The 27,765-nt window shown below is 52.0% G+C and overlaps 1 protein-coding gene across 1 annotated transcript in view; it reads right to left on the minus strand.

The window, feature by feature from the left end:
• Positions 1 to 27,765, minus strand: part of LOC146769596 (phospholipase A2 inhibitor and Ly6/PLAUR domain-containing protein-like) — a 142,639-nt gene that overhangs the window by 45,029 nt on the left and 69,845 nt on the right. Inside the window, exon 3 of the mRNA XM_085640489.1 lies at positions 12,921 to 13,076. Within this exon, the coding sequence (XP_085496615.1) occupies positions 12,921 to 13,076 (156 nt within the window). The remainder of the gene's footprint in view (positions 1 to 12,920; positions 13,077 to 27,765) is intronic.

Genomic DNA, 27,765 nt, shown 5'->3' on the forward strand with positions numbered 1-27,765 from the left:
TGAAGTCTGCCAGTGAGTGGGCTGCACAGAGCTTGGGAAGTCATTGCAGGTCTTGAGTCTCTTTCTGAAGTCTGCCAGTGAGTGGGCTGCGCAGAGCTTGGGGAAGTCACTGCAGGTCTTGAGTCTCTTTCTGAAGTCTAGCAGTGAGTGGGCTGCGCAGAGCTCGGGGAAGTCATTGCAGGTCTTGAGTCTCTCTCTGAAGTCTGCCAGTGAGTGGGCTGCACAGAGCTCGGGGAAGTCATTGCAGGTCTTGAGTCTCTTTCTGAAGTCTGCCAGTGAGTGGGCTGCGCAGAGCTCGGGGAAGCCATTGCAGGTCTTGAGTCTCTTTCTGAAGTCTACCAGTGAGTGGGCTGCGCAGAGCTCGGGGAAGTCATTGCAGGTCTTGAGTCTCTTTCTGAAGTCTGCCAGTGAGTGGGCTGCGCAGAGCTTGGGAAGTCACTGCAGGTCTCGGCAGCAATGCACGAGAAGGAGTAGCCACGGCTGCGGCTGTGAGGGACGGGGGCGTGCGAGGGCGAGCGACGGAGAGCACGGGTGTCTGGGTAGTTGGTGGAATTTCTATTGATTTCTGAGGTCGGCCGGTCCCAGGTTGTGGAGAGCTCTGTAGACATGCATCAGGCTCTTGAACTGGCATCTTTTCTGGATGGGGAGCTAGTGAAGGTCTCTAAGGTGGAGGGGCGATGCAAGTTCACACAAGAAGGTCCAGGATTAGTCTGGCTACAGTGTTCTATATGTTCTGGAGTCTTGAGAGGAGCTGGGTGGAGATGCCGGCATGAAGGGCATTTCTGTAGTCAAGGCAGCCGGGGACGAGGGGCAGAATGACGGTCTTTCTGGTGTTAGTCTTGATCAATCCGAAGATTTGGAAGAGGATGTGGAGTGTGTGGAGGCAGGAGGAGGCCCCTGCATTGACTTGTCATTTCATGATCAGTTGGCTGTCGAGGATGATGCTGAGGTTGCATGAATTCTCGGTCAGTGTGGGTCCGAGTTCTGCAGGCCATCTGCTGTGGTCCCATGCTGAGGTGTTTGCATGCCAATAGTGGCACCTGTAGGTGAGGATGCAATGATGAAGCGTGCCACGGGTGGTACCTCGGGGATCCAATGATGAAGCAGGCCACTGGTGGTACCTGTGGGTGGGGATCCAATGATGAAGCAGGCCACCGGTGGTACCTGTGGGTGGGGATCCAATGATGAAGCAAGCCACCGGTGGTACCTGGGGGTGGGGATCCAATGATGAAGCAGGCCACCGGTGGTACCTGTGGGTGGGGTTCCAATGATGAAGCAGGCCACCGGTGGTACCTGTGGGTGGGGTTCCAATGATGAAGCAGGCCACCGGTGGTACCTGTGGGTGGGGATCCAATGATGAAGCAGGCCACCGGTGGTACCTGTGGGTGGGGTTCCAATGATGAATCAGGCCACTGGTGGTACCTGTGGGTGGGGTTCCAATGATGAATCAGGCCACTGGTGGTACCTGTGGGTGGGGTTCCAATGATGAAGCGGGCCACTGGTGGTACTAGTGGGTGAGGATCCTACTAATATATCCATGTGATGTAAGGGTCACACTGATTCACCTGGGTGCAGATTACTTTGCACTTTGATATATATATTGAGACCAGTTAATTTGACAAAGAATATCTCTGGCTGAACTTCTAGGCAAAGAAGTCTCTAGGGCTTTCAGTTTTATGCTAAGGGCCTGCACAGGAGCTTCTTTCTAAGAGCCAGCTGGCCGGCCTCCAATTGACTAAAAGCTAAAGAAGTACTCTGTCCTCTGTGGAGAACCAGCTGCTCCACAGACTGCACAAGAACAGGTGGGTAACCTGGCCGAGGTGACCTGGACACTGGGCACAGTGGGAGAGACCAGGAGTGATTTTTCTAGCTTCATTCTGAAATTAGGACTCTTTGCAGTACAATGAAACAGTGATAGAGAGAGCTCTTCCTGTAGTCTCAGAAGAGCACCAGGATGACTGAAAGCATCAGAGTTTCCTGGCATGGAAGCTGTATGACCCCCCGACCTCTCCAAGGTAGAAAATGCAGCTGATAATCTTTTCTTGTCTTCATGTTGGGAGCCAGTCTGCCCTCTGGTGGCTATTCTTGGGTGATGCAGTTCTTGGGCCGTGTTTACAAATCCTTTCTATGGACATTGTGGGAAAATGGCTATTTAGGTGCGGTGTCTGCCACGTTGTGCATGCAAATGCAGGGGTCTGCAATGGGCCCCCAACTGCGACCACCGCATGCCTTTCCGTGGCGGCGAAAGGCTGCTTCCTGCCTGCATAGCAATATGGATGGCGATGTCTTGCAGACACCGCCACCATATTCAACCCTTTCTCGCCCGGTCGACCCGTCGACCGGGCGCAAAAGCGGCAGGCGGTCTTCCCATCCTCCGCGGTACCCCCCGCCATCATAATATGGCAGGGGGGAAATGGGAGGTGGGCGGAAGATAATGTTGGGTGGATCGCCACCACCATGAGGGTGGTGGCGATCCGCCCGACATTAGAATAGACCCCTTAGTATTTAAGTGGGATCTTACCTACATTTTTATGAACTTTTAGAATGTTACCTTTTCTCTGCCTCAAGCTCCTGGATGCTAATCAGCATTAACCCTCCAGCAGCTTTTAATCAAATGCTTTATCTTTCTGAGATGGTATATTGCTCCTAGATCTACACAATTGGTCAGTTTGATTGAAAAGTTTATCTGAATGTGCAAGGATGAGTTCTCTGACAGCAACTGGACCATCAGGGTGGAAACTACTGCCCCTCCTCTTCGCACACCAGCATCAAATCCTGCCTGACAGCTTTATCTGAGACACAGTTTAAACGTCTGTACCCTTGAAAGGAATCAAACAGAACCAGAAGACGACTCTTGAGTATTCCCTGCCTGATTGCTGCAGAGCCCTGTGTCTGTCCTGTCAGGGGCTTGTCTCCTGTTTTGCAGTGGGTCCAGGGCCTACTTTGAAGTGGTTTTTAATGATCAGTGTCAGAGGACTCTCTTGCACATGCACCGCTAGCTCCCAGGCCCCAGGTTTAGTGCGGTTGATGGCGTTGGCCTGCTCGGAGTTGCCTTGGCACATGGCTCTTTGCGCCTATTTGCCGTAAGCCAAACGCTGGTGGGGTTGCCTCTGGAGCTTTGATCCAATTAGTTAAAAAGGAAGCAAGCGTCACCCCACCCACAAGCTAGTGCCAAAAATAAAAGTGTCACCTCGAGGAGCTGCCTTAGAACACTCTCCTTCTTCTGCAGAAAGATAGAATTCAGACTGTACCTGCTGTTTGAGACCAGGGAGGGGGCCTGAAGGAATGCACCAGCCCCCCCAATTGTGGTAGGCAGAGTCTCAGTCAGTGGATACTCTGTATATATGTGATGGTAGTCAGAGCTTCAGCCTGTACTTATCCTGTGTATCTGCAGTGTTGTGGTAATTAGAGTCTCAGCCTGTACTACCTTGCATGTTCGGGGATTTGTGGCAATCTGAGTCTCAGACTGTATATATCCTAAATGTCCACAGAGCTGGGGTGATCAGTCTCAGCCTGTACATATCTTGCATGATTGCAGTGTTATGATTGTCAGAGTCTCAGCCTGTACATACTCTGTAAGTCCACAGTGTTCTTAGTCAAAGTCTCAGCCTGTACATTTCCTGGATGTCCATGGCGTTGTTGTAGTCGGAGTCTCAGCCAGTACATACCCTGTATGTCTGCAGCATTATGGTAGTCGGAGTCTCAGCCTGTACATACCCTGTATGTCTGCAGCATTATGGTAGTCGGAGTCTCAGCCTGTACATACCCTGTATGTCTGCAGCATTACGGTAGTCAGAGTCTCAGCCTGTACATACCCTGTATGTCTGCAGCATTACGGTAGTCAGAGTCTCAGCCTGTACATACCCTGTATGTCTGCAGCATTATGGTAGTCGGAGTCTCAGCCTGTACATACCCTGTATGTCTGCAGCATTATGGTATTCGGAGTCTCAGCCTGTACGAATCCCCAATGTCCGCAGCATTATGAAATTCTTAGCATCGGCCTATACGTACCCTGTATATCTGCAGTTTTATGGTAGTTGAAGTGTCAGCTTGCACGTACCCTGCATGTCTGCAGCATTATGGTAGTCAGAGTCTCAGCCTGTACATACCCTGTATGTCTGCAGCATTATGGTAGTCGGAGTCTCAGCCTGTACATACCCTGTATGTCTGCAGCATTATGGTAGTCGGAGTCTCAGCCTGTACATACCCTGTATGTCTGCAGCATTATGGTATTCAGTGTCTTAGCCTGTACGAATCTCCAATGTCCGCAGCATTATGAAATTCTTAGTATCGGCCTGTACGTACCCTGTATATCTGCATTGTTGTGATAGCTAGAGTCTCTGCCTATACGTACCCTGTATATCTGCAGTTTTATGGTAGTTGAAGTGTCAGCTTGCACGTACCCTGTATGTCTGCAGCATTATGGTAGTCAGAGTCTCAGCCTGTACATACCCTGTATGTCTGCAGCATTATGGTAGTCGGAGTCTCAGCCTGTACATACCCTGTATGTCTGCAGCATTATGGTAGTCGGAGTCTCAGCCTGTACATACCCTGTATGTCTGCAGCATTATGGTAGTCGGAGTCTCAGCCAGTACATACCCTGTATGTCTGCAGCATTATGGTAGTCAGAGTCTCAGCCTGTGCATACCCTGTATGTCTGCAGCATTATGGTAGTCAGAGTCTCAGCCTGTACATACCCTGTATGTCTGCAGCATTATGGTAGTCGGAGTCTCAGCCTGTACATACCCTGTATGTCTGCAGCATTATGGTAGTCGGAGTCTCAGCCTGTACATACCCTGTATGTCTGCAGCATTATGGTAGTCGGAGTCTCAGCCTGTACATACCCTGTATGTCTGCAGCATTATGGTATTCGGTGTCTTAGCCTGTACGAATCTCCAATGTCCGCAGCATTATGAAATTCTTAGTATCGGCCTGTACGTACCCTGTATATCTGCATTGTTGTGATAGCTAGAGTCTCTGCCTATACGTACCCTGTATATCTGCAGTTTTATGGTAGTTGAAGTGTCAGCTTGCACGTACCCTGTATGTCTGCAGCATTATGGTAGTCAGAGTCTCAGCCTGTACATACCCTGTATGTCTGCAGCATTATGGTAGTCGGAGTCTCAGCCTGTACATACCCTGTATGTCTGCAGCATTATGGTAGTCGGAGTCTCAGCCTGTACATACCCTGTATGTCTGCAGCATTATGGTAGTCGGAGTCTCAGCCAGTACATACCCTGTATGTCTGCAGCATTATGGTAGTCAGAGTCTCAGCCTGTACATACCCTGTATGTCTGCAGCATTATGGTAGTCAGAGTCTCAGCCTGTACATACCCTGTATGTCTGCAGCATTATGGTAGTCGGAGTCTCAGCCTGTACATACCCTGTATGTCTGCAGCATTATGGTAGTCGGAGTCTCAGCCTGTACATACCCTGTATGTCTGCAGCATTATGGTAGTCGGAGTCTCAGCCTGTACATACCCTGTATGTCTGCAGCATTATGGTATTCGGTGTCTTAGCCTGTACGAATCTCCAATGTCCGCAGCATTATGAAATTCTTAGTATCGGCCTGTACGTACCCTGTATATCTGCATTGTTGTGATAGCTAGAGTCTCTGCCTATACGTACCCTGTATATCTGCAGTTTTATGGTAGTTGAAGTGTCAGCTTGCACGTACCCTGTATGTCTGCAGCGCATTGATAGTCGGAGTCTCAACCTGTACATACCCTGTATATCTGCAGCGTTGTTATAGCTAGAGTCTCTGCCTATACGTACCCTGTATATCTGCAGTTTTATGGTAGTTGAAGTGTCAGCTTGCACGTACCCTGTATGTCTGCAGCGCATTGGTAGTCGGAGCCTCAGCCTGTACGTACCCTGTATGCATGCAGCGCATTGGTAGTCGGAGTCGCAGTCGGTACGTACCCTGTATGTCTGCAGCGCATTGGTAGTCGGAGTCTCAGCCTGTACGTACCCTGTATGCATGCAGCGCATTGGTAGTCGGAGTTGCAGCCGGTATGTACCCTGTATGTCTGCAGCGCATTGGTAGTCGGAGTCTCAGCCTGTACGTACCCTGTATGTATGCAGCGCATTGGTAGTCGGAGTCGCAGCCGGTACGTACCCTGTATGTCTGCAGCGCATTGGTAGTCGGAGTCTCAGCCTGTACGTACCCTGTATATCTCCACCGTTGCAGTAGTCGGAGTCGCAGCCTGTACATACCCTCTATGTCTGCAGCGCATTGGTAGTTGGAGTCTCAGCCTGTACGTACCCTGTATGTCTGCAGCGGATTGGTAGTCGGAGTCGCAGCCGGTACGTACCCTGTATGTCTGCAGCGCATTGGTAGTCGGAGTCGCAGCCGGTACGTACCCTGTATATCTGCAGCGCATTGGTAGTCGGAGTCTCAGCCTGTACGTACCCTGTATATCTCTACCGTTGCAGTAGTCGGAGTCGCAGCCTGTACATACCCTCTATGTCTGCAGCGCATTGGTAGTCGGAGTCGCAGCCGGTACGTACCCTGTATGTCTGCGGCGCATTGGTAGTCGGAGTCTCAGCCTGTACGTACCCTGTATGTCTGCAGCGCATTGGTAGTCAGAGTCGCAGCCGGTACGTACCCTGTATATCTCCACCGTTGCAGTAGTCGGTGTCGCAGCCTGTACATACCCTCTATGTCTGCTGCACATTGGTAGTCGGAGTCGCAGCCGGTACGTACCCTGTATGTCTGCAGCGCATTGGTAGTCGGAGTCGCAGCCGGTACGTACCCTGTATGTCTGCAGCGCATTGGTAGTCGGAGTCGCAGTCGGTACGTACCCTGTATGTCTGCAGCGCATTGGTAGTCGGAGTCTCAGCCTGTACGTACCCTGTATGCATGCAACGCATTGGTAGTCGGAGTTGCAGCCGGTATGTACCCTGTATGTCTGCAGCGCATTGGTAGTCGGAGTCTCAGCCTGTACGTACCCTGTATGTATGCAGCGCATTGGTAGTCGGAGTCGCAGCCGGTACGTACCCTGTATGTCTGCAGCGCATTGGTAGTCGGAGTCTCAGCCTGTACGTACCCTGTATATCTCCACCGTTGCAGTAGTCGGAGTCGCAGCCGGTACGTACCCTGTATGTCTGCAGCGCATTGGTACTTGTGGGACACCCCCGCGCCGCACGGCCACCAGCTGCTGCGTGTGCCCCCTGCCTGCCCTCTGCCTCGCTGCTGCCTCGTTTGCCGGCTGCCGCCGCTGCGAGTGTTTTTTGCCTTGTTTTGACGGTATATTGTGCTTGCTTAGGTTAACCTTCTTTTTTCCCCTGTTGTAACGTTTATTTGTGCCTGTTTTATTGTATTCTCCGTGTTTGCTCTCCTTCCTTGTTGTCCGCCTACCTCGTCGCCCCCCGCCCTCCCTTCCCGCCACCGCCGCTTGTCCCCGCCCCTTTTTGACTTCTGTAACCCTCCCCGCTCCCGCCTCCCAGCTGCCCCGCCCACCCGCGCACTTGGCCTTAAATGGCGACCGTGCGACGCAGGTGAGTGTGACCCACTTGTGGGACACCCCCGCGCCGCACGGCCACCAGCTGCTGCGTGTGCCCCCTGCCTGCCCTCTGCCTCGCTGCTGCCTCGTTTGCCGGCTACCGCCGCTGCGAGTGTTTTTTGCCTTGTTTTGACGGTATATTGTGCTTGCTTAGTTTAACCTTCGTTTTTCCCCTGTTGTAACGTTTATTTGTGCCTGTTTTATTGTATTCTCCGTGTTTGCTCTCCTTCCTTGTTGTCCGCCTACCTCGTCGCCCCCCGCCCTCCCTTCCCGCCACCGCCGCTTGTCCCCGCCCCTTTTTGACTTCTGTAACCCTCCCCGCTCCCGCCTCCCAGCTGCCCCGCCCACCCGCGCACTTGGCCTTAAATGGCGACCGTGCGACGCAGGTGAGTGTGACCCACTTGTGGGACACCCCCGCGCCGCACGGCCACCAGCTGCTGCGTGTGCCCCCTGCCTGCCCTCTGCCTCGCTGCTGCCTCGTTTGCCGGCTGCCGCCGCTGCGAGTGTTTTTTGCCTTGTTTTGACGGTATATTGTGCTTGCTTAGTTTAACCTTCTTTTTTCCCCTGTTGTAACGTTTATTTGTGCCTGTTTTATTGTATTCTCCGTGTTTGCTCTCCTTCCTTGTTGTCCGCCTACCTCGTCGCCCCCCGCCCTCCCTTCCCGCCACCGCCGCTTGTCCCCGCCCCTTTTTGACTTCTGTAACCCTCCCCGCCCCCGCCTCCCAGCTGCCCCGCCCACCCGCGCACTTGGCCTTAAATGGCGACCGTGCGAACGCGCAGCGGTAACGCGCAGCGGGCGCGCCGATTGTGCGCCGAAGGCGCGCCAAAGGTAAGCCCGTCTGCGCCCGTCCGCGACCGAACCGCGCCCAGCGCCAGGACCCCTGGACCTCGACCTCGAAGACCCCGACCTACCCGCCTGACGTACTCCGCCGCCACCCTCACCGCACTCAACACCGGCCGACTCCCAGAATGCCACCAAGCCACCCCAAGACGCACCCACGGACCCTTCAGCTGCCACGCCTGCAAGTTCACCTGCATCCGGACCTGCCTCGCACCAGCGCCCGCCAAGCCGAACACCAGCAGCACCCACCTCAAGTGCATCCTGATCAACACCCGCTCCGTCCACAGACATGCCATCGAACTCTGGAACCTCCTTGACACCACAGCTCCAGACGTTGCCTTCCTCACGGAGACCTGGATGAACGCCTCTTCAGCTCCCGACATCGCCATCGCCATCCCAGAGGGCTACAAGATCGCCCGGAGGGACCGAAACGCCAACCAGATGGGAGGAGGCATCGCCATCATCCACAGGAGCACCATCCGTCTCACGACCAGCACCGACAACACCCTGACCAGCGCCGAACACCTACATTTCCAGATCCACACCAACCCGAACACCACCCTCAGAGGCACCCTGATCTACCGACCCCCTGGACCACGCACGCAATTCAGCGAGGACATCGCCGACTTTATCAGCCCGCATGCCCTCCCCTCCGCCGACTACATCCTCCTGGGAGACCTCAACTTCCATCTGGAGAACAACAACGACCACAACACCAGCACCCTGCTCGACAACCTCGCCAACCTGGGACTCAAGCAACTGGTGTCCACCCCCACCCACCTCGCCGGACACACACTCGACGCCGTCTTCTCATCCAGCACAGACATCGACTTCAGCCACGCCACAGAGCTTCAATGGACGGACCACAGCTGCGTCCACTTCACCTTCAAGAGAACGACGTCCCACCATCACCAGCAACAGACCACCCGCAGAAGCTGGAACAAGATCACAGCAGACCAGCTCGCCACCTCCCTGAGCCAGCACCCTCCTGCCAGCTCAGCGAACCCCAGCCAGGCCGCCGACAACCTCACGAAGTGGATCAGCAACTGCGCGGACGAACTCGCCCCGCTGAGGACCCCGCCTAGCAGACCCGGCAGCAAGAAGGCCCCATGGTTCACCGACGAACTCAAGAGCTCCAAGAAGAACTGCCGAGCCCTCGAGAAAGTCTGGAAAAGGGAACCGACACCGGACAACAGGACCTCCTACAAACTTGCCACCCGGAAACACCACCAGCTGATCCGCGCCGCCAAGAAAACAGCATTCAAGGACCGGTTGGACAACAACGCACACAACTGCAAGGAACTCTTCAACATCGTGAAAGAGCTTTCCAACCCCAGCGCAGGAAACAACGACATCACCCCATCGCAAGACCTCTGCAACTCCCTCGCCTCATACTTCCACAACAAGATCACGGACATACACAGCAGTTTCAACAACCAACCAACGCACACCATGACCGACCAACCACCCCCCCCCACCACCACCCTCCACGCCTGGACCCCGATCAGCACCGAAGACACCATCCGCACGATGAACTCCATCCACTCCGGATCACCGACCGACCCCTGCCCTCACCACGTCTTCAACATGGCCGACGCTGTCATCGCACCCCACCTGCAAGACATCATCAACACCTCCTTCGACACCGCCATCTTCCCTGAGAGCTGGAAACACGCCGAACTCAGCGCTCTACTCAAGAAACCAACAGCGGACCCCACCGACCTCAAGAATTACCGCCCCATCTCGCTTCTCCCGTTTCCAGCCAAAGTCATCGAGAAGACCGTCAACAAGCAGATGGCCGCCTTCCTCGAGACGAACGGATCCCTCGACCCCTCACAGTCCGGCTTCCGAGCCAAACACAGCACCAAGACCGCCCTCATCGCCGCCACCGATGACATCCGAGCCCTGATGGACAATGGAGAAACAGCGGCCCTCATCCTCCTAGACCTCTCCGCGGCTTTCGACACGGTCTGCCACCGCACCCTAGTACGGCGCCTCAGCAACATCGGAATCCAGGACAAGGCGCTGGAATGGATCATCTCCTTCCTCGACGGAAGAACACAGAGAGTCCGCCTACCACCGTACAAGTCAGAGGCCTCCGAAGTCATCTGCGGCGTCCCCCAAGGATCATCCCTGAGCCCCACCCTCTTCAACTTCTACATGAGCCCCCTCGCGGCCATCGTACGCAAACACCACCTCAGCATAATCTCCTACGCCGACGACACCCAGCTGATCCTCTCCCTGACCAACGACCCCACCGCCGCCAGAGCCAACCTGCACGAAGGGATGAAAGAGGTAGCTGAGTGGATGACGACCAGCCGCCTGAAACTGAACTCGGACAAGACGGAGGTCCTCATCCTGGGCTCCTCACCCTCCGCCTGGGACGACTCCTGGTGGCCTCCCGCCCTGGGCACCGCACCCAAACCGACAGACCATGCACGAAACCTGGGCTTCATCCTGGACTCCTCCCTCTCCATGACCAGGCAAGTCAACACCGTCTCCTCGGCGTGCTTCAACATCCTACGCATGCTACGGAAGATCTTCTGGTGGATCCCCACAGAGACCAGGAAGACCGTCACCCAGGCCCTCGTCACCAGCCGACTGGACTACGGTAACGCCCTCTACGCCGGTACCACCGCCAAGCTCCAGAAGAGACTCCAGCGGATCCAAAACGCCTCAGCCAGACTCATCCTCGACATCCCACGATCCAGCCACATCTCCGGACATCTGAGAGACCTTCACTGGCTCCCCGTCAACAAGAGAATCACCTTCCGCCTCCTCACCCACGCACACAAAGCCCTGCACGACCAAGGCCCGAGCTACCTCAACAGCCGAGTCAACTTCTACGCTCCCAGACGCCACCTCCGATCAGCCAACCACGCCCTCGCCGCCGTCCCCCGCATCCGAAGAGCGACTACAGGAGGAAGGTCCTTCTCCTACCTGGCCGCCAAGACCTGGAACTCCCTCCCGTCCGACCTGCGCCTGACCCAAGACCACCTCTCCTTCAGAAAGAAGCTGAAGACATGGCTGTTCGAGCAGTAGCGGCACCCCCCCCCCCCCCAGCGCCTTGAGACCCTACGGGTATGTAGCGCGCTTTATAAGTGTCACTGATTGATTGATTGATTGGTAGTCGGAGTCTCAGCCTGTACGTACCCTGTATATCTCCACTGTTGCAGTAGTCAGAGTCTCAGCCTGTACGTACCCTGTATATCTCCACCATTGCAGTAGTCAGAGTCGCAGCCTGTACGTACCCTGTATATCTCCACCGTTGCAGTAGTCGGAGTCGCAGCCTGTACGTACCCTGTATATCTCCACCGTTGCAGTAGTCGGAGTCGCAGCCTGTACGTACCCTGTATGTCTGCAGCGCATTGGTAGTCGGAGTCGCAGCCGGTACGTACCCTGTATGTCTGCAGCGCATTGGTAGTCGGAGTCTCAGCCTGTACGTACCCTGTATGTATGCAGCGCATTGGTAGTCGGAGTCTCAGCCTGTACGTACCCTGTATGCATGCAGCGCATTGGTAGTCGGAGTTGCAGCCGGTATGTACCCTGTATGTCTGCAGCGCATTGGTAGTCGGAGTCTCAGCCTGTACGTACCCTGTATGTATGCAGCGCATTGGTAGTCGGAGTCGCAGCCGGTACGTACCCTGTATGTCTGCAGCGCATTGGTAGTCGGAGTCGCAGTCGGTACGTACCCTGTATGTCTGCAGCGCATTGGTAGTCGGAGTCTCAGCCTGTACGTACCCTGTATGCATGCAGCGCATTGGTAGTCGGAGTTGCAGCCGGTATGTACCCTGTATGTCTGCAGCGCATTGGTAGTCGGAGTCTCAGCCTGTACGTACCCTGTATGTATGCAGCGCATTGGTAGTCGGAGTCGCAGCCGGTACGTACCCTGTATGTCTGCAGCGCATTGGTAGTCGGAGTCTCAGCCTGTACGTACCCTGTATGTATGCAGCGCATTGGTAGTCGGAGTCGCAGCCGGTACGTACCCTGTATGTCTGCAGCGCATTGGTAGTCGGAGTCTCAGCCTGTACGTACCCTGTATGTATGCAGCGCATTGGTAGTCGGAGTCGCAGCCGGTACGTACCCTGTATGTCTGCAGCGCATTGGTAGTCGGAGTCTCAGCCTGTACGTACCCTGTATGTATGCAGCGCATTGGTAGTCGGAGTCGCAGCCGGTACGTACCCTGTATGTCTGCAGCGCATTGGTAGTCGGAGTCTCAGCCTGTACGTACCCTGTATGTCTGCAGCGCATTGGTAGTCGGAGTCGCAGCCGGTACGTACCCTGTATATCTGCAGCGCATTGGTAGTCGGAGTCTCAGCCTGTACGTACCCTGTATGTATGCAGCGCATTGGTAGTCGGAGTCGCAGCCGGTACGTACCCTGTATGTCTGCAGCGCATTGGTAGTCGGAGTCGCAGCCGGTACGTACCCTGTATATCTGCAGCGCATTGGTAGTCGGAGTCTCAGCCTGTACGTACCCTGTATGTCTGCAGCGCATCGGTAGTCGGAGTCGCAGTCGGTACGTACCCTGTATGTCTGCAGCGCATTGGTAGTTGGAGTCGCAGCCTGTACGTACCCTGTATATCTCCACTGTTGCAGTAGTCGGAGTCGCAGCAGGTTCTTCTGATCCAAAGCTCAGCCATGGATGCCCTGAAGGAGAGGGTTCTACCACAGGTAGTTCTGCTGGAGGGGGCACCGCAATCCTTGAACGCAGTTAGATGATTCTTGCTCCCTGTTACAAAACATATGTTTTTCAATTAGCAAAAAAGATTTTAGCAGCAGGAATATGTCTCATAGAAAGTGATCCGGACAAGCAAGGCTGATGTGATGTTGCCAGTATTTTCGAATTTCATGCAAGTCTCTTATATGCTTATTTTCAGAGTGCAAACACTGATGCACATTATCAATATTTGCAATTATTCTAATTTTTAGGGTAAACATTTATTTATTCTCTCTGAACTTAATTTGAGCATGGGGAGGACCTTTTTGGCCTAAGGACATTAATCCAGTGGCTTGGAGACGTCCTCGGAGAGGTTCTTGTGCTATTGTGTACCCCAAATCCAAAAGGACTCTGAGGGCAGTCCAAGGCTGGCTCTGGAAGGTGACAGGGGTTGGAAACTCAGAACTCAATAATTCACACAATAACTCTCAATAACTAATTATCTATTCATTGATTTTACTTAAATTATTTCTTCAAAAGCACTTAAAGGGACACAAACGACATGCTACACAGAGAATCAGAATCAATCAATTGTTCCATCAATCAGTATTTTTAAAGCGCTGCCCTGGGGCATCTAGGCTCTGCGTCTCTGTCGAAGAGCCAGGTCTTGCAGTGGCGTAGCTAGAGCATGTGGCGCCCGGGGCTATCCCACAGATTGCCACCCCCCCCCCCTGGGGGGGGGGGGGTGGGCATGCACTTCAAAGAGGTCCAAGAGACACGTAGTATCGCCGCTAATAGTTACCTTGATCATGCAACTTACATGGACATACATGACACGGTCCAAGGCTACACAGTTGAATACAGCGGTGACTGGCAAAAGAGAACACACAGACTGCATGATCTATCTGGGGACTCAGAAAAACCGCATGTGACATCCATCAGAGAGCTGCGTGAACAATTACCTGGTAATCCCCTCAACACAATGCAAACATGCACATACATGACACTGTTCATGTAACCTTCATCTACAGCTGACATTAAATGACCATACATCTCTTCTTAGTCTTATAAGGACCAGTAAAACTCACTCTTTTCCAAATCTCTTTCTAAATATTATCACTTTCCATGTAATGTTCCTTTGATGAGAAGAGGACCTTGGGCCCCAGCCCCATATCAGGCACCATCGGGCTCCACTTTGCTTTTTCCCGGTAAAAACATTAGTAAAATCACCTTCAAACTTAAAACATTGAATATAGCAGTACATATAATTAGCACGCACTTTAAAGTATGTTCCACAGTAGCCCTTATGACCCGACTGCTAATTAAATAAACAAAAACAGAAAGGCCATGACAGGGCCGGCTTTAGCGCTGATGCGAAAGTCTTTTTTGGCGCCACACTAATAACCTCTTTCTCCGTAAATACCTTTACTACCACCTTCCAACAGTGCCCCTCATCCCTCCATGGCCCCCCTAGTGACCTCCTCCTCAGATTGCCTCACGCCACAAGTGCCCCCCATCACCCCATAGCCCCTCCCCCTCATGACCTCCTCCTTGGACTCCCTCACTGCCACCATCCACCAGTGCCCCTTATCACTCTGTAGCCTCTCCCCCTCACGACCTCCTCCTCAGACTCCCTCACTACCACCCTCCACCAGTGCTCCTCATCTCACCCTAGCTCCCCCTCCACACCATGACCTCTTCCTCGGATTCCCTCACTGTCACCCAGGGCACAAGTCCTAAAAAAAGAAGTGGGGGGACGCTGACGTCACAACAGCAAGTGATGTCACGAAAGGTTGGCTTGCACCATCAGACCCATTGCCTCCCCTCGCTCACCCCTTAGATGCCATTGCATCAGAGAAGCCAGCTCGTGAGCAGCGTTCTGAATGAGCTCCGATCTCGCCCCAGAGAGGCCAAAGAGTAAATGTTTGGCTCCATTTATCGAGCTCCCGTTAAAATAAGTGAGGGGACGCCATCCACCCGCCTGGTACCCCGACTCGAGCCCTGCAGTCACCCTCCACCAGTGCCCCTCATCGCTCCACAGCCCCTCCAACTACCTCCTCCTCAGATTCCCTCACTGCCACCCTCCACCAGTGCCCCTCATCGCTCCGTAGCCCCTCCAACTACCTCCTCCTCAGATTCCCTCACTGCCACCCTCCACCAGTGCCCCTCATCGTTCCGTAGCCCCTCCAACTACCTCCTCCTCAGATTCCCTCACTGCCACCCTCCACCAGTGCCCCTCATCGCTCCGTAGCCCCTCTCTCATATGCATTTGTTGTTTAGCGCTACTCATATCAGTGTAGTGTGTCAGCACTTTACAACACGAACACATTATACAGAGACAATGAATCATACAAGTATGTAAATCAGTCTACAGGGAATGTCACATAAGCCAATGAGGATTACAAGGTGTAGGAATCACATGTCATCCATACTGGTGGGCAGTATATTTTGAGAGGGCTTGGTCTGGGGAAACACAACCTTAGGATTTAAAAGAGTATTCCATGGGGGTCAGCTTTACTGATAAAAATGTATCTCTGCCCAAACATACTCATTTTAGCAACATTAGAATGATGAAAGACTGAGGAAGTTCTAACTATATCACAAAACAAATCTATACCATTCATGTTTGTATGCAGCTCGTTGGTGACAGTTCATTGGTCACTGTCCTACGTTAGGATTGTAACTTCTGAACTGCAAGTAACACAAGGATCTCTGTGGCCGAGGCAGCAACCCACTGAGCTTCCACACAAAATACAGTCCATCTGCATTTAAAAACTACTAACAGACAAATAATTGCTCTCCAGCGGATCATTAATCACCAGCGTTATTGGGGCATCTTTTATTGTCTTATTGTTGTCCTGCACCGGCCATGATAATGATAAAAAATATTTAAATGAAGCGCACACCAAGTACGTGTCCTCCTGCTGGACCTGCGCATTTAAAAAAAAAAGAAAAACACTTTCTCTTACCTACTACTGCACTGAATTATCCACAGACGCAGCAGAGCAGACTGCCCCAGGCCACAAGGTCCTCACGAGAGTGCGTAGTGGTGAAGCGCGTGACGCGTCACCGCTACGTTCTCATCGCGAGGGCCGGGCAAAAATGTGAGTGCAAGCAGCGCGTTGATGACCGTTAATCTGCCCGCGTGGCGCCGCCCGCGTATACTGTTCCCATCCCAGCCTGCTCCAGGGCCGTCAATCTTGGAGAGCGCGTGCCAGCGCTACCAATGACGGCCCTGGAGCAGGCTGGGATGGGAACAGTATACGCGGGCGGCGCCACGCTGGCAGATTAACGGTCATCAACGCGCTGCTTGCACTCAAAGTGGGCCGCGCGTTGCGGCCGCGGCGGACTTTATAATTTATTTAGTGACACTGTGTCCCTAAATAAATTATAAAGGCCGCCGCAGCCGCCCTAAATATAGTGCTGCCTGGGGCGGTCCGCCCCCACCGCCCCTCCCCAGCTACGCGCCTGAGGTCTTGAGTCTCTTTCTGAACTCTGCCAGGCCAGGGGGCTGCTCAGAGCTGGAGGGGAATGTGTTCCAGGTCTTGGCTGTGATGTAGGAGGAGAAGCTGCAGCTGATGCAGATGCAGGGGGTGTGTAGGAGGGTGATTGAGGAGGAACATAGGTGTCTGGAGGGTGGGTGGAAATTCAGTCGCCGCTTGAGGTAGGCGGGTCCTAGGTCATGAAGGGCTTTGTGCGTGTGCGTTTGGATCTTAAACTTGCATCTTTTCAGGGTGGGGAGACAGTGAAGGTCTCTCAGGTGGGGGGTGATGTGGGTTCATCTGGGGAGGACTAGCATTAATCTGGCCACGGTGTTTTGTGTGGTCTGAAGTCTACCGGTGTAGAGGGCATTGCCGTAGCAGCGGCTGGTGACAAAAGCCTGAGTTACGGTGTGGGAAGTTGGCCTCATATATATGATGTCCACTCATTAAAGTGGGCACCTTCTACCAGTCCAAACAACCTTATGGAGATTTAAGAGCTCAAAGATAACCTTAGAAAGCTATCGAAGTGTTAACTGTGGAGAGCAGCCTTCAGGCGAAGTCTCTGAGGAATGTTAAGCAGCTTGTTTTACCAGAATACAACCTTATAATTAACCCTGGGCGTAGTGGGCGTAGTGGGGCTACACGGAGCATCACGGAGTGGGGGCAAATCTACGCACACCCAGCACACTCCGCGTAGCCCCACTACGCGCCACCCGCGCATGCGCATTTCTGAGGAAGGAGTCGGTGATAGAGAAGGAAGAGGGAGCCCGGGGACGCCGCAGCTCAGGTAAGTTATTTTAATTACTTTGCGCTTGCATTTAAAAGTTTGGAACATTATCACTGCATTTATAAGAGGGCGGGAGGGAGGCGGGTGGCGGGCAACTCCGCTCCGCCGTGGCGTGTGCGTAGCCTGCCTGCCCGCCGCCTACTTCGCGGATCGCGAATTAGGCAAAAGTACGCACACTCCGCGGGCAGAGCTAAGCACTGCGCCCAGGCTTACTTATAATATTGGTCAAATGAAAGGAGAACCACACAGTAGTTATAAAAATATGTATTTATTTTTATAAAACACCTGAAATACATCACTGTATCTGCTACACGCAGATAAACAGAAAGCACACAATACTGCAGCACAGAAACACACTTAAGTATCACTAATAAACACTGGTCTCTAGGGGGAGACCAAACCATATACTAAAATAGTGGTATAAGAACCACAACTCGAGTCAAGACAATGTTTAGAAGATATAGAATCGCTGGGACCCCAATGAACCACCCCATGTGAGTCAGTAGGAACCCCATGGAGGATGGGTGCAGCGTGAGAACACGACCACGTGCTACATACAATTCAATGGGAGAGTGACAGTTGCAATTGTATAGTTTAAGGACCCTTCCCCGTGGATTATGAGAAAACCCTTTGGAACATAGAAGGTTGGAGAGCCACCCCATCCGTGGATACCAAAGTACCAGAATTACCTATCCCAGGGAAGCCAGGTGCAAAGTGCTGATTTGGCGTTGGAAACCGTTGTCATTCTCAATGGGAGTCTTCAAAGAAATGCCACTGCTGGAATGAAAAAAAGTGTCCGGTTGAACCCACAGGTCGATTCTTGATGGAAGGAACCTAAAAAGAAAGGAGACAAAGTCTGGGTCACTCAGGAGTGACCAAGGGCTCGGTAGACGAATACCCACCGTCGGGGGCTTCAGGTGTTAAGAAGACCTTGACTCCACAGCTGCAGGGATCAGGAGATGTCGAGCATGACCAGGAGCTGGATACCAGCTGTTCCACGAAGGATGTCGAGTGCTGAGTGGTCGGTGTCCAGAGGGTTCTACAGCCAGGTAAGCCCAGTTGTACCCACGAGAGAGGGTTGGAAAGATTCGGGGGACCCTCCAAGGGGAGGGTCAGGAAAGTGGAGAGGATACTCCCATGTCCTTTGTCTAGTATTGTGCCAGAGCAGGAGCCAACAGCTCCTAGGACTGGTATGAACTGGGCTATGCACAGGGACACCAAATGTGCCCCTCGTGCAGACATTCAGGCACTTTGGAAGTGCACCCACCCAGCCCTAATACACTAAATCCTGTCTGGGAGGTGGTCACACCTCCCTGTGACTGGATGTATATTGTACTGCCTTCCTCCATTTTGTGCTGTCCGGGTTAAAAAGGATGGTACTGGAAAGACCAGAGACCCCACAAAGCTTGCTCCTGCAGGGTGGAATCATAGGGCCCATGCATCTACAGTACATTCTCAGAATCTGCCCCTTTGCGACTGGTATTTTTGCATTTGGGATGCATCATCCCATATGCAAAACTCGCAAATTTTGCTAGCATTTAATGAATTGCAAATTGCGATTCCTTAAATGCAATGCTAGAAGCAATTTAAAATAGCGATTTCGCTATTAGGGGTCACAAATTACCGGAAAAAAACCTGGTCGGTAATTTGCAAAAACTTTGAAAGATGCACTAAAGTGCATTTTTCAAAGTTACATGTTATACACACACACATGCTCTTGAGGCATGTGTGTGTACAACATAGGCGCACAATACAATTTCGGGGTGCAACAGGGTGTCCTTTTGGCACCCTTGCAGCATTGAAATTGCATGCGCAATTTTCAAGTACCTAGTGGGTACTCGCAAATTGAGCATTCAATTCCCATTTATTCCTATGAGTCTGTAGGCCCATAAGGAATGAATGGGAGGCCATTCCTTAATTGCGACTCGCATTTTGCGAGCCGCAATTAAGGAATGTTTAGGAATCAAAATTTTTATAGCATTTCCTACATGCATAGGCTTTTGCGATTCCCTAATTGTGATTCCTTAATAATCTTAATTAAGGAATCGCACAGGCCTTCCTTGATGCATGTGCCAGATACTTCCCACACCAGTGTAGAGGTATGATTCCAAGGTGTTTGATACCAAACACAACATGGTTTGTTGCAGCCGTTTTCGAGATAGCATTTTACGCGAGCATGTAATGCACCACTATCTCTGTCTGGCTGTGTCACCGACAACCCGGGAGAATGGTCTCTGAAGGCTACAGGGGTTCTCCAATCATGCAATGGCACAGTCTCACATAAAACCCAGTACCCTGCCTTCAGGATTGTCAAGGCCTGCTATAGGGGTGACCTATAGGCTTGAAGTGTAGTGACCTATAGCTATAGTAAACCTATATCTAAAGTAAGTGGTGCATGAAACATCTTACACAGGCTGCAATATCAGGCCTGCACTTCCATTTTGCATGGCCTCTCATGGGTGGAATAATACATGCTTCAGCCCATGGGAGGACTCTGGGGTACCTATGTCCTGGGTGTATGTGTACCATATACTAGGGACTCACAAGGGTACCCCAGTATCCAATCTGGATTGTAATTATTCATGACATGCCATTTTAGGGAGAAAGCAGATAGACTGGGGTCCTGATTAGCAGGATCCCAGTCAGACGAGTCCAAAACAGTGTACTGTCAAGCAAAAAGTGGGGATAGTCATAAGAAGCAGATCCTACTTTCCTACAGACAGTCTTTCGGGTGTTGGTTGGGATCCATCTGAAGATTCTGCAGAGCATGCAAAGTGTTTTGAAGCGGGAGGAGGTGACTGCGTTAACTTGTCGTTTCATGGTCAGTTGGCTGTCGAGGATGATGCGGAGGTTGCCTGCATTGCTGGTCGATGTGCGTCCGAGTTCTGCAGGCCATCAGCTATGGTGGCATGTAGAAGTGTGCTTTCTGAAGATCACTAATTCAGTTTTGTTGGAGTTGAGTTGGAGGCAGTTGTCTCTCATCCATTTGTCTTAGTTGGTCTTGGCGTTTCAGAAGCTGATTTTGCGTTCAGTGGGTCCTCGGTGAGCAAGAGGATAAGTATAGTATCATCTGCGCAGGAGACTATGTTGAGTATGTGGGATCTCACTTGTCTACGAGGGGGGTCATGGAGACGTTGAATTGGGTGGGCTGAGGGATAATCCTTGTTGTATGCTGCATATGCTGTCTTTCAGTGCGGAGGTGCAGGGAGGCATCCGAATGCTCTGTGTGGTTCCTGAGAGGAAGGAAGTGATACACTTGAGGGTGTCTTTACGTATGCCTATGTTGTGGGCTATGTTGATGAGGATGTTTAGGGAGACTGTTGAATGCTGTGGAGAGGAGGATCATGGCCACATTTCTCTACTGCCGAGTATTGTTCTGTTGTCGTCTGAGGCAGCAATCAGCTCATTCTCAGTGCTGTAGTTGGCATGAAATCCTGAATTAGGGGCACCCTGTAGGTAGTTTTTTTTCCAGGAATTTGGTGAGCTGGTGTTTGATGTTTTTCTCAAGGACTTTGACTGGGAAGGGGAGCAGGGATATCGTTTGACATTTTTTTAGATCATTGGGGTCAACTGAGGCTTTCTTTAGGAGGGGTCTGATGTCTGAATGTTTCCATCTGACCGGAAAGGTTGCTGTGGAGAAGGAGGAGTTGAGGATGCTGGGGAATTGCTTGCTGATGGGTTTGCTGTGAGGTTGTAGAGGTGGTGGCGGCAGGTTGCGGTGGGCGCTCCGGGGTAGATGGAAAACATGATGGCTGAGGTGGTCAAGGCAGTGAGCGGTTACCAGGTATTGATGGTTTGACTAGAGTTTGCTGGGTGGTTGAGCTCGTCTGGGTTGATAGTGGTGTGTTGGAAGTTGAAAATGTAGATGTTGGTGATCTTTCTAGGGAAGTAGTCTGAGAGCGTGTTGCAGATTTCTTGAGTGGGGTGGATGGTGTTCTCCATGGTTATCAGGTTGGAGAATTATTTGACTATTTTGAAGAGTTTCTTTGTGTCATTGGCAGCAGAGCTGATGCAGTGGTGATAGCTGCTTTCTTGGCTTCTTTGTTGTGCCAGTGATAGCTGCTGAGGGCTGTTTAGTAAGTGGCTCTGTTGGTGGGGTTTTTGGTGGTGTGACATTGTTTCTCCCATTGGTTTCAGTTGTGATTGGTGCCCCTGAGTTATGGGGTGTACCAGATGGCATGTTTGGGGCTCTTGTTGCTTTTTTGTAGGTTTCAGCGGGTTGATTTTATCGGTGCAGTTGGTGGTCAAGTTGGCAAAGTTCTGGACAGGCTAGTTAGTCAAGGTCTGTTGAGGCCTCGGGTTTGAAGGTGATGAGGGATCTGGGACCACTGAGTTTCTGTGAACTTTGCTCCAGCTATGGTGGGAGGAGATCCGCTGCCTGGTGATGGTGTGCCGGGGTGTGGTGATGGTGAAGTGAATGATGGTGTGGTCAGTTCAGGTGAGTTCTGTGATGCAGGTTAATTTTATTCTGTCACTGTAGGTGAATATGGGGTCGAGTGTGTGTCCAGCTTTGTGTATGGGATTGGTGACGAGTTGGGTGAAGCCGATGTTGTTCAGGTTCTCCAGGAGGGTGATGGAGTTGGCGCTGTTGGGATCATTGATGTGGAAGAGTTAGTGATGTAAGTCAAATGTTAGGGGGGCGAGGAGGTTGGGGATGTTGTCGCCGAATATTGCTCGGGTCCTGGGGGTCTGTGGGCGAGAGTGCCTCTTATTGTGGTCTTCACTCCAGTTTGTAGTAGGGAGTTGAGGTGTTCAATGAGCGGTGTGGGGTCATCATTGGTGATGGTGCATATAATGGTTTCCTTGAAGATGATGGAGATGACTCGGCCTCGTTTCTTTGTGTGGTTACTGTGTATCAGCTTGTAGCCTTCAGGAGTGGTGGTGGTGATGTCAGGGTTTGAGGAGGGGTTGAGCAATGTTTTGGTGATGAAGGCAGCAACCCTAGAGATGGTGGTGATGGTGTCCTAGATTTCTATGGAGTATTTGCAAAGTGAGTGAGAGTTGATCAGGATACAGTGGAATGGTCACAGTGTGGTCTTGGTCTTTTGGGGCAGAGAGGTGTGGGATCTTTTGTAGGTTGTCTTGTATGAGAAGTGGCTGTATCAGCAGGTGAATGGCTCTTTGTTGAATCATGGGGAGGAGGAGATACACGTGTTTCAATGTCTGGGGTCCAAGAGTTCCTTGGCAGTGTACCATCAGGTGGTAGGGGGGCCATAGTTCCTGGCGCCAGAAGGTTTACCAGGTACATTGGTGGAGCGTTGGCAACGTGTCTGCTATGTGCATCAACTGCTTGATCATGCTGCAGCCTCCATTAGTGGTCCTGGTGGTGGTCCTAGAAGCAGGCAGCACAGGGGCAGTGGGCAGCGCATGGAGAGTAAGCAGCGCGGCAACAGCAGGCAGCACAAGGACAGCAGGCAACACAGGGACAACAGGCAGAGCAGTGCCAGGGAAGGCAAGCAGCGAAGGTAGAGAAGGCAGCGCAGGGACAGCAGGCAGTGCAGCAATGACAGGCAATGCAGAAACGTGGACAGCAGGCAGTGCAGGGACAGCAGGCAGAGCAGGAAAAATAGATAGCGCAGGGTCAGGGAGAGTAGGCAGTGTAGGGCCAGCAGGCACCGTAGGGACAGGGACAGCAGCCAGCACAGGAACAACAGGCAGCACAGGGACTGCAGGCAGCACAGGGATAGCAGTAGACACAGGAATAGCAGTAGACACAGGGCCCGGGAAAGCAGGCAGCACAGGGCCCTGGATAGCAGGCAGTGCAGGGACAGTGGGTTCAGAGCCTTTGGCTGTGCCAGGCAAACGAGGGGTGTCAGGAGCAGCCTCCTCCAGGCTCTGACAGGAGCAGGACAGGCCCACTCTTGGTACAGGCGTTGGTGCGCATGTCCCATGATGTGGGAGCTGCAGGCGTCATATACCCTGCTCTAGGAGGTTCAAAATGACCTATTCCCAGCTGGCCCCACCACGGGGCTGCTGGGAAATGTAAAGGCACAATTTACATTTGGGAAACAGCACACCATAGAGTAAACACAACAACAGTAGGAACAAAGTTTTAAAATCACACCTAAAAAGGCCCTTACAGATAGCTAGGGTACAAACTCCCTGTCCTAAGCACCTATCATGTCAAATGCTTTGAACTGTTCCATCAGGTGCCACGATATCATGCAGGTACTTGCCAGTGTTATAGGGCTCACTCAAGCTTATATTCACATGTTAATATGAAAGCATGCATAATATGTTCTCAGAGTTCTAACAGAGCATTTTAGTCTGTACTCATGTATTCGTTTAACACCCAGTGTCCCCCGCTATCCATCAATATTAGAAAACAACCAAGCTCCTACCCTTAGCATATTTTCGGACCCTTTTTCAGTTTTAAAATCAGCAAGAAGCCGTTCGCCTACAGCAACCCCAGAGCATATATTCACCCAGCAAAACCCAGAGAGGGTAGATGTGTTCATGGCTACCAGGGGCTCTATCTAGAAGCCGGAACGATTGAAACCTCTCTAACCATGGCCTAACAATATGCTCCTGGAACATTAACGGATTTGGGCTGTAAAATCAATCCACCGCCACTCTTGCCTTTTCATGATGTTTCAAATCTTTTCATTGAAATAAATGCCATCCATTGCAAACCTGCGATGAATTGGCCATGCAGGGCTCCAGTGCAAACCAATGACACATGAGAGTACTAGAGAAATAACTATAAGAATGAGAGTAAGACCAGAAAAACAACTCCCCCCACCCTAACCCAGAAATTAGAAAAAGGAAGAGAGCAAAGAGTAGAATAGTGCCTTCCCCCCTCCTCCCCCACCCTCCTCGTCCAAGCGTGTCTATCCATAGGTGGTGACTAGCCGGAGTGGCTCACCTCTGATGTAGGAGTGTCTGGAGGTGCCAAACGCAATAGGCGCAGGTAACTCTGGCATGTCAACTCCCTAAAGTCCTGTGCTGGGAGAGCCAGGAAAGGTTGCCATAAGTTGCTAAATCGTGACTTTGCCAGCCGTGGTGAGCGATATCTTTTCCATGCCTAATATATGCCATAGGCGGTGGAGCAACCCAGTGAGTGTTCGGGTTCGCGTAGATTTCCACTGCGTGAGGATCAAGGGATAGGTTAGTGGGTTGGGCACCCCCAAAAGCACGTACTCTAGATGCCAAGGGATCTCTGTGTCTAAATGCTTGTCAACGTCGTCGAGTACTTGAGTCCAGTAGGATGTTAGGTGTTCATATTCCCAAAGTACGTGGACAAGTGTACCCACCCTCCTACACCCCCACCAACAGTCCAGGCTATGTGTGCTGTCAAAGTGGTGCATGCGCTCGGTTGTTTAGTACCAATAGTACGCGAGCTTCGTAAAGGTTTCGGTGAGGCCTGTGTGAGTCGCAGTGTGATGCATATCCCTTCCCATTCCTTGCTATTGAGATCTCAATCCAAATCTCTTTCCCATCGGGTCCGCCCTGCATGGAAGGCGTGAGTGTAGCGGGACAGGAGCATTCTATATAGGTCCGAGATTAGCCTTTTTTCTGAGGAATGTGTGATCAGCCATCTCTCATACTGGGTGAGGAGTCTACGGGCTTGTAATCTATTGTCAGGGTGTGAGGCCCAATGTCGTAGCTTCAAATAGTGCAGGCGCTCAGATTCAGGGAGACAATAGTCAGCGCGTAGCTGTGCAAAGGGCACTACCCCTTCAGCATCGCAAAGGGTACCTAGCGCGTGGCAGCCGGTGTTTCTCCACAGAGGGAAAGTGGTCTCGCCCCTCCCCGGTCCAAAGTCAGAATTGCCAAAGAGAGGAGTGAGTGGGGAAGGGAAGGTCGTCAGGCCGGGCTGCTTGTTCGTCTGATCCCAGACCGACACTGTAGAACGGGTGATATGAGAGGCGTATAGATTGGGAGGGCGCGGGGCCTTCCGAACGAAAGGGAACTTCATCAAGGAAGTGCCTGCTATCACCAGGTCCTGAAATATCCAGTGCTTTTCCGACTCGGCTCGACTCGACTCCACCGAGTGTCGCAGCTGGGCGGCTTTATAGTACAGTGCGAGCTCAGGTATCCCTAAACCCTCGGTGTGAGACCCTGCCAGATAAATTGAGAAAGTTCTGCTTAGACCTGCTGGAGCCAGCCTGTGGGGGCTGCAGGGGAAGTGTCTGAAAAAGATAAAGAAGTTTTGGAAGGATCGTTATCTTGACTGCAGCAGCGTGACCCAGCCAGGAGATGGGTAATGCTCCAAACGCCACAGGTCCGCACAAATGTGAGATTGCAAAACGCCCTCGTCGCCTGTAGGGTGGAAGCTAACTGGATTCCTAGATAGGGAACCGTATCCGTAGACCACTGTAAGGAATGTCGAGCCTGAGGGTCTGCCAGCATCAGGGGCAGCAAGGAAAGGTTGAGAGCCGTGGATTTGGTGATATTAACTTTAAACCCAAACGCCCCCCGAAGGAGACCAGCTCCTCCAAGAAGGTGCCCAGGGCCGTTGCGGGTTCCAACAGGGTGACCAGCACATTGTCTGTATACAAGTTAATGGTATGTGTATCACTTCCAAAGCGTTTGCCCGGAATCCTCGGGTGCTCACGGACTCTTTGCACCAGCGGCTCCATGTAGAAGGAAAAGAGCAGGGGTGACAGAGGGAACCCCTGTCGAGTGCCTCTGTGGATATGAAAGGGAGACAACGCATGAGTATTCACTCGCACCACCGCCGCATGGTCACGATAACAGTTGAGGATACGGGTCCTCGTCTTCTCCCCCAAGCCAAAATGGACCAGTACCTGCTCCAAGTAGGGCCAGTGCACGCAGTCGAATGCCTTTTCCACATCGATGGCCAAGAGCATATAGTCTCCTGGGAAACGAGAAGCTTTTTTGATGAGATGGAGCACCCGCATCCTATTGTCGCTGGTCTGCCTTTGGGGTATAAATCCTGTCTGGTCAGGGTCGATTAGCCCAGGCATATAGGGAGCTAGGCAAGCCGCCAGGTCTACGTTGAGAAGAGAGATAGGTCGGTATGCCGCGCAGAGCTTCTTGTCCTTGCCAGGCTTGTGTATGACCACAATATCCACCTCAAGCATGGAAGGAGGGATTGCCCCCGAGGGAGCAAAGGAATTAAAGAGACGCACAAGAAGAGGGGTGAGAGTGGGGCAAAACTGCTTATAAAAGGCAGCTGTGTAGCCGTCCGGATCAGGCAATTTAGCCACTTTTAGGCACGAGATGGCAGAGATGACTTCTTCCGGGCGGATCTCCCTGTCTATGTGAACTGCTTGCGCTTGGGATAAACTTGGGAGAGAGACCTGATTCAGATATATGTCTATGGCCGTCGGGTCTAGATGCTGTGTATCATACAGCTGTGCGTAAAGTCATGAAACATCTCTGCTATGTCGGAGTCCTCTGTGTGTGTGCAGCCTGCCTGGTATGTGATCTCCTGTACCCCATCACGCAGTCAGGATTCCCTCAGTTTGTGTGCAAGCAGCTGGCCACACTTGTCCCCGCTAACATAAAAAGAGAGGCTCAGACATAGTGCTGCATATTCAACTTTATCGCGGTCTATGGCAGCTAACTGCACCCTAGCCGTCTTCAATTGACACCTGATGTGCGGTGCTCCGGTGCGTTGGTGGATCTGTTCAAGCTCACGTACGCGCTGGGTGAGGTCCTCCCTCTTGCGTTTACATTTCGCATTGTCCGCAGAGTGAGGAAATATGAATTTTTATGGTCAATTGTGTCCCCTATCTAGACCCCAACGGCTCCATGTACATGCTACAAGTACATGTATGTTCCCTCCACTTCAAGCTATGAAGACGCAAATACAATTGTGTCCAACGTTAATATGTCCCCTTTCAGATCTGCCATGAATGGGTCAGATATTCCGTTCCTAAGTATGCTTTGCCTCCGTCTTTATATGGTATACTTTTCACGTTTTCCAGCTCTGGCAAGGTAGGCCCTGAATTCTGCCATCGAGCTTTTTCTGCTTCTGCCTCTGAATGCTCCAGCCTGGACCGGCATCTGTATCCATGAACTTTGTCTTACTTCCTGCGCGGCTAACGGTGCTTAGCCCGGCCTGTTGCCTGCCAAAACTGTATTCAGCCTTCAAGCTATCTGCTCCGCTCTTCAAGAAATGCATTCCTGTCTAGTAGCTTAGGTAAACATCCCTCCAGCTGCAGAGCAAAGGGCCCGGCCTTACTGTCTCCATGCAAGTAATTCATGACTTTCGTTACCATGGTAGGCCCATGCCCCCTCGCATCTCATGTAGACACTTAGACGCTTGTACACGCACTAACAGTCAGTATAGAATAGGATCTGTCCGAGAAGACCTTTCCTTCCAGATAATATAGTTCCTTAAACACAAGATATTAGATATGATTTAGGACTAGGTTGTCCTGACACCCCAGACTTCTGTCTCCTCATGTAGGGCTAAATGTCAAGTTCCCTTCACCCTCTAGTTACACGTCAATCACACGTCATGCAGCTGCGCGCGCATCTCTGCCATGTATTTCCGCTGACTTTGCAGGATTCTCTTATG

Source organism: Triturus cristatus, unplaced genomic scaffold (assembly GCF_964204655.1).
Source record: "Triturus cristatus unplaced genomic scaffold, aTriCri1.1 SCAFFOLD_291, whole genome shotgun sequence".
In the NCBI taxonomy this organism is placed as follows: domain Eukaryota; kingdom Metazoa; phylum Chordata; class Amphibia; order Caudata; family Salamandridae; genus Triturus; species Triturus cristatus.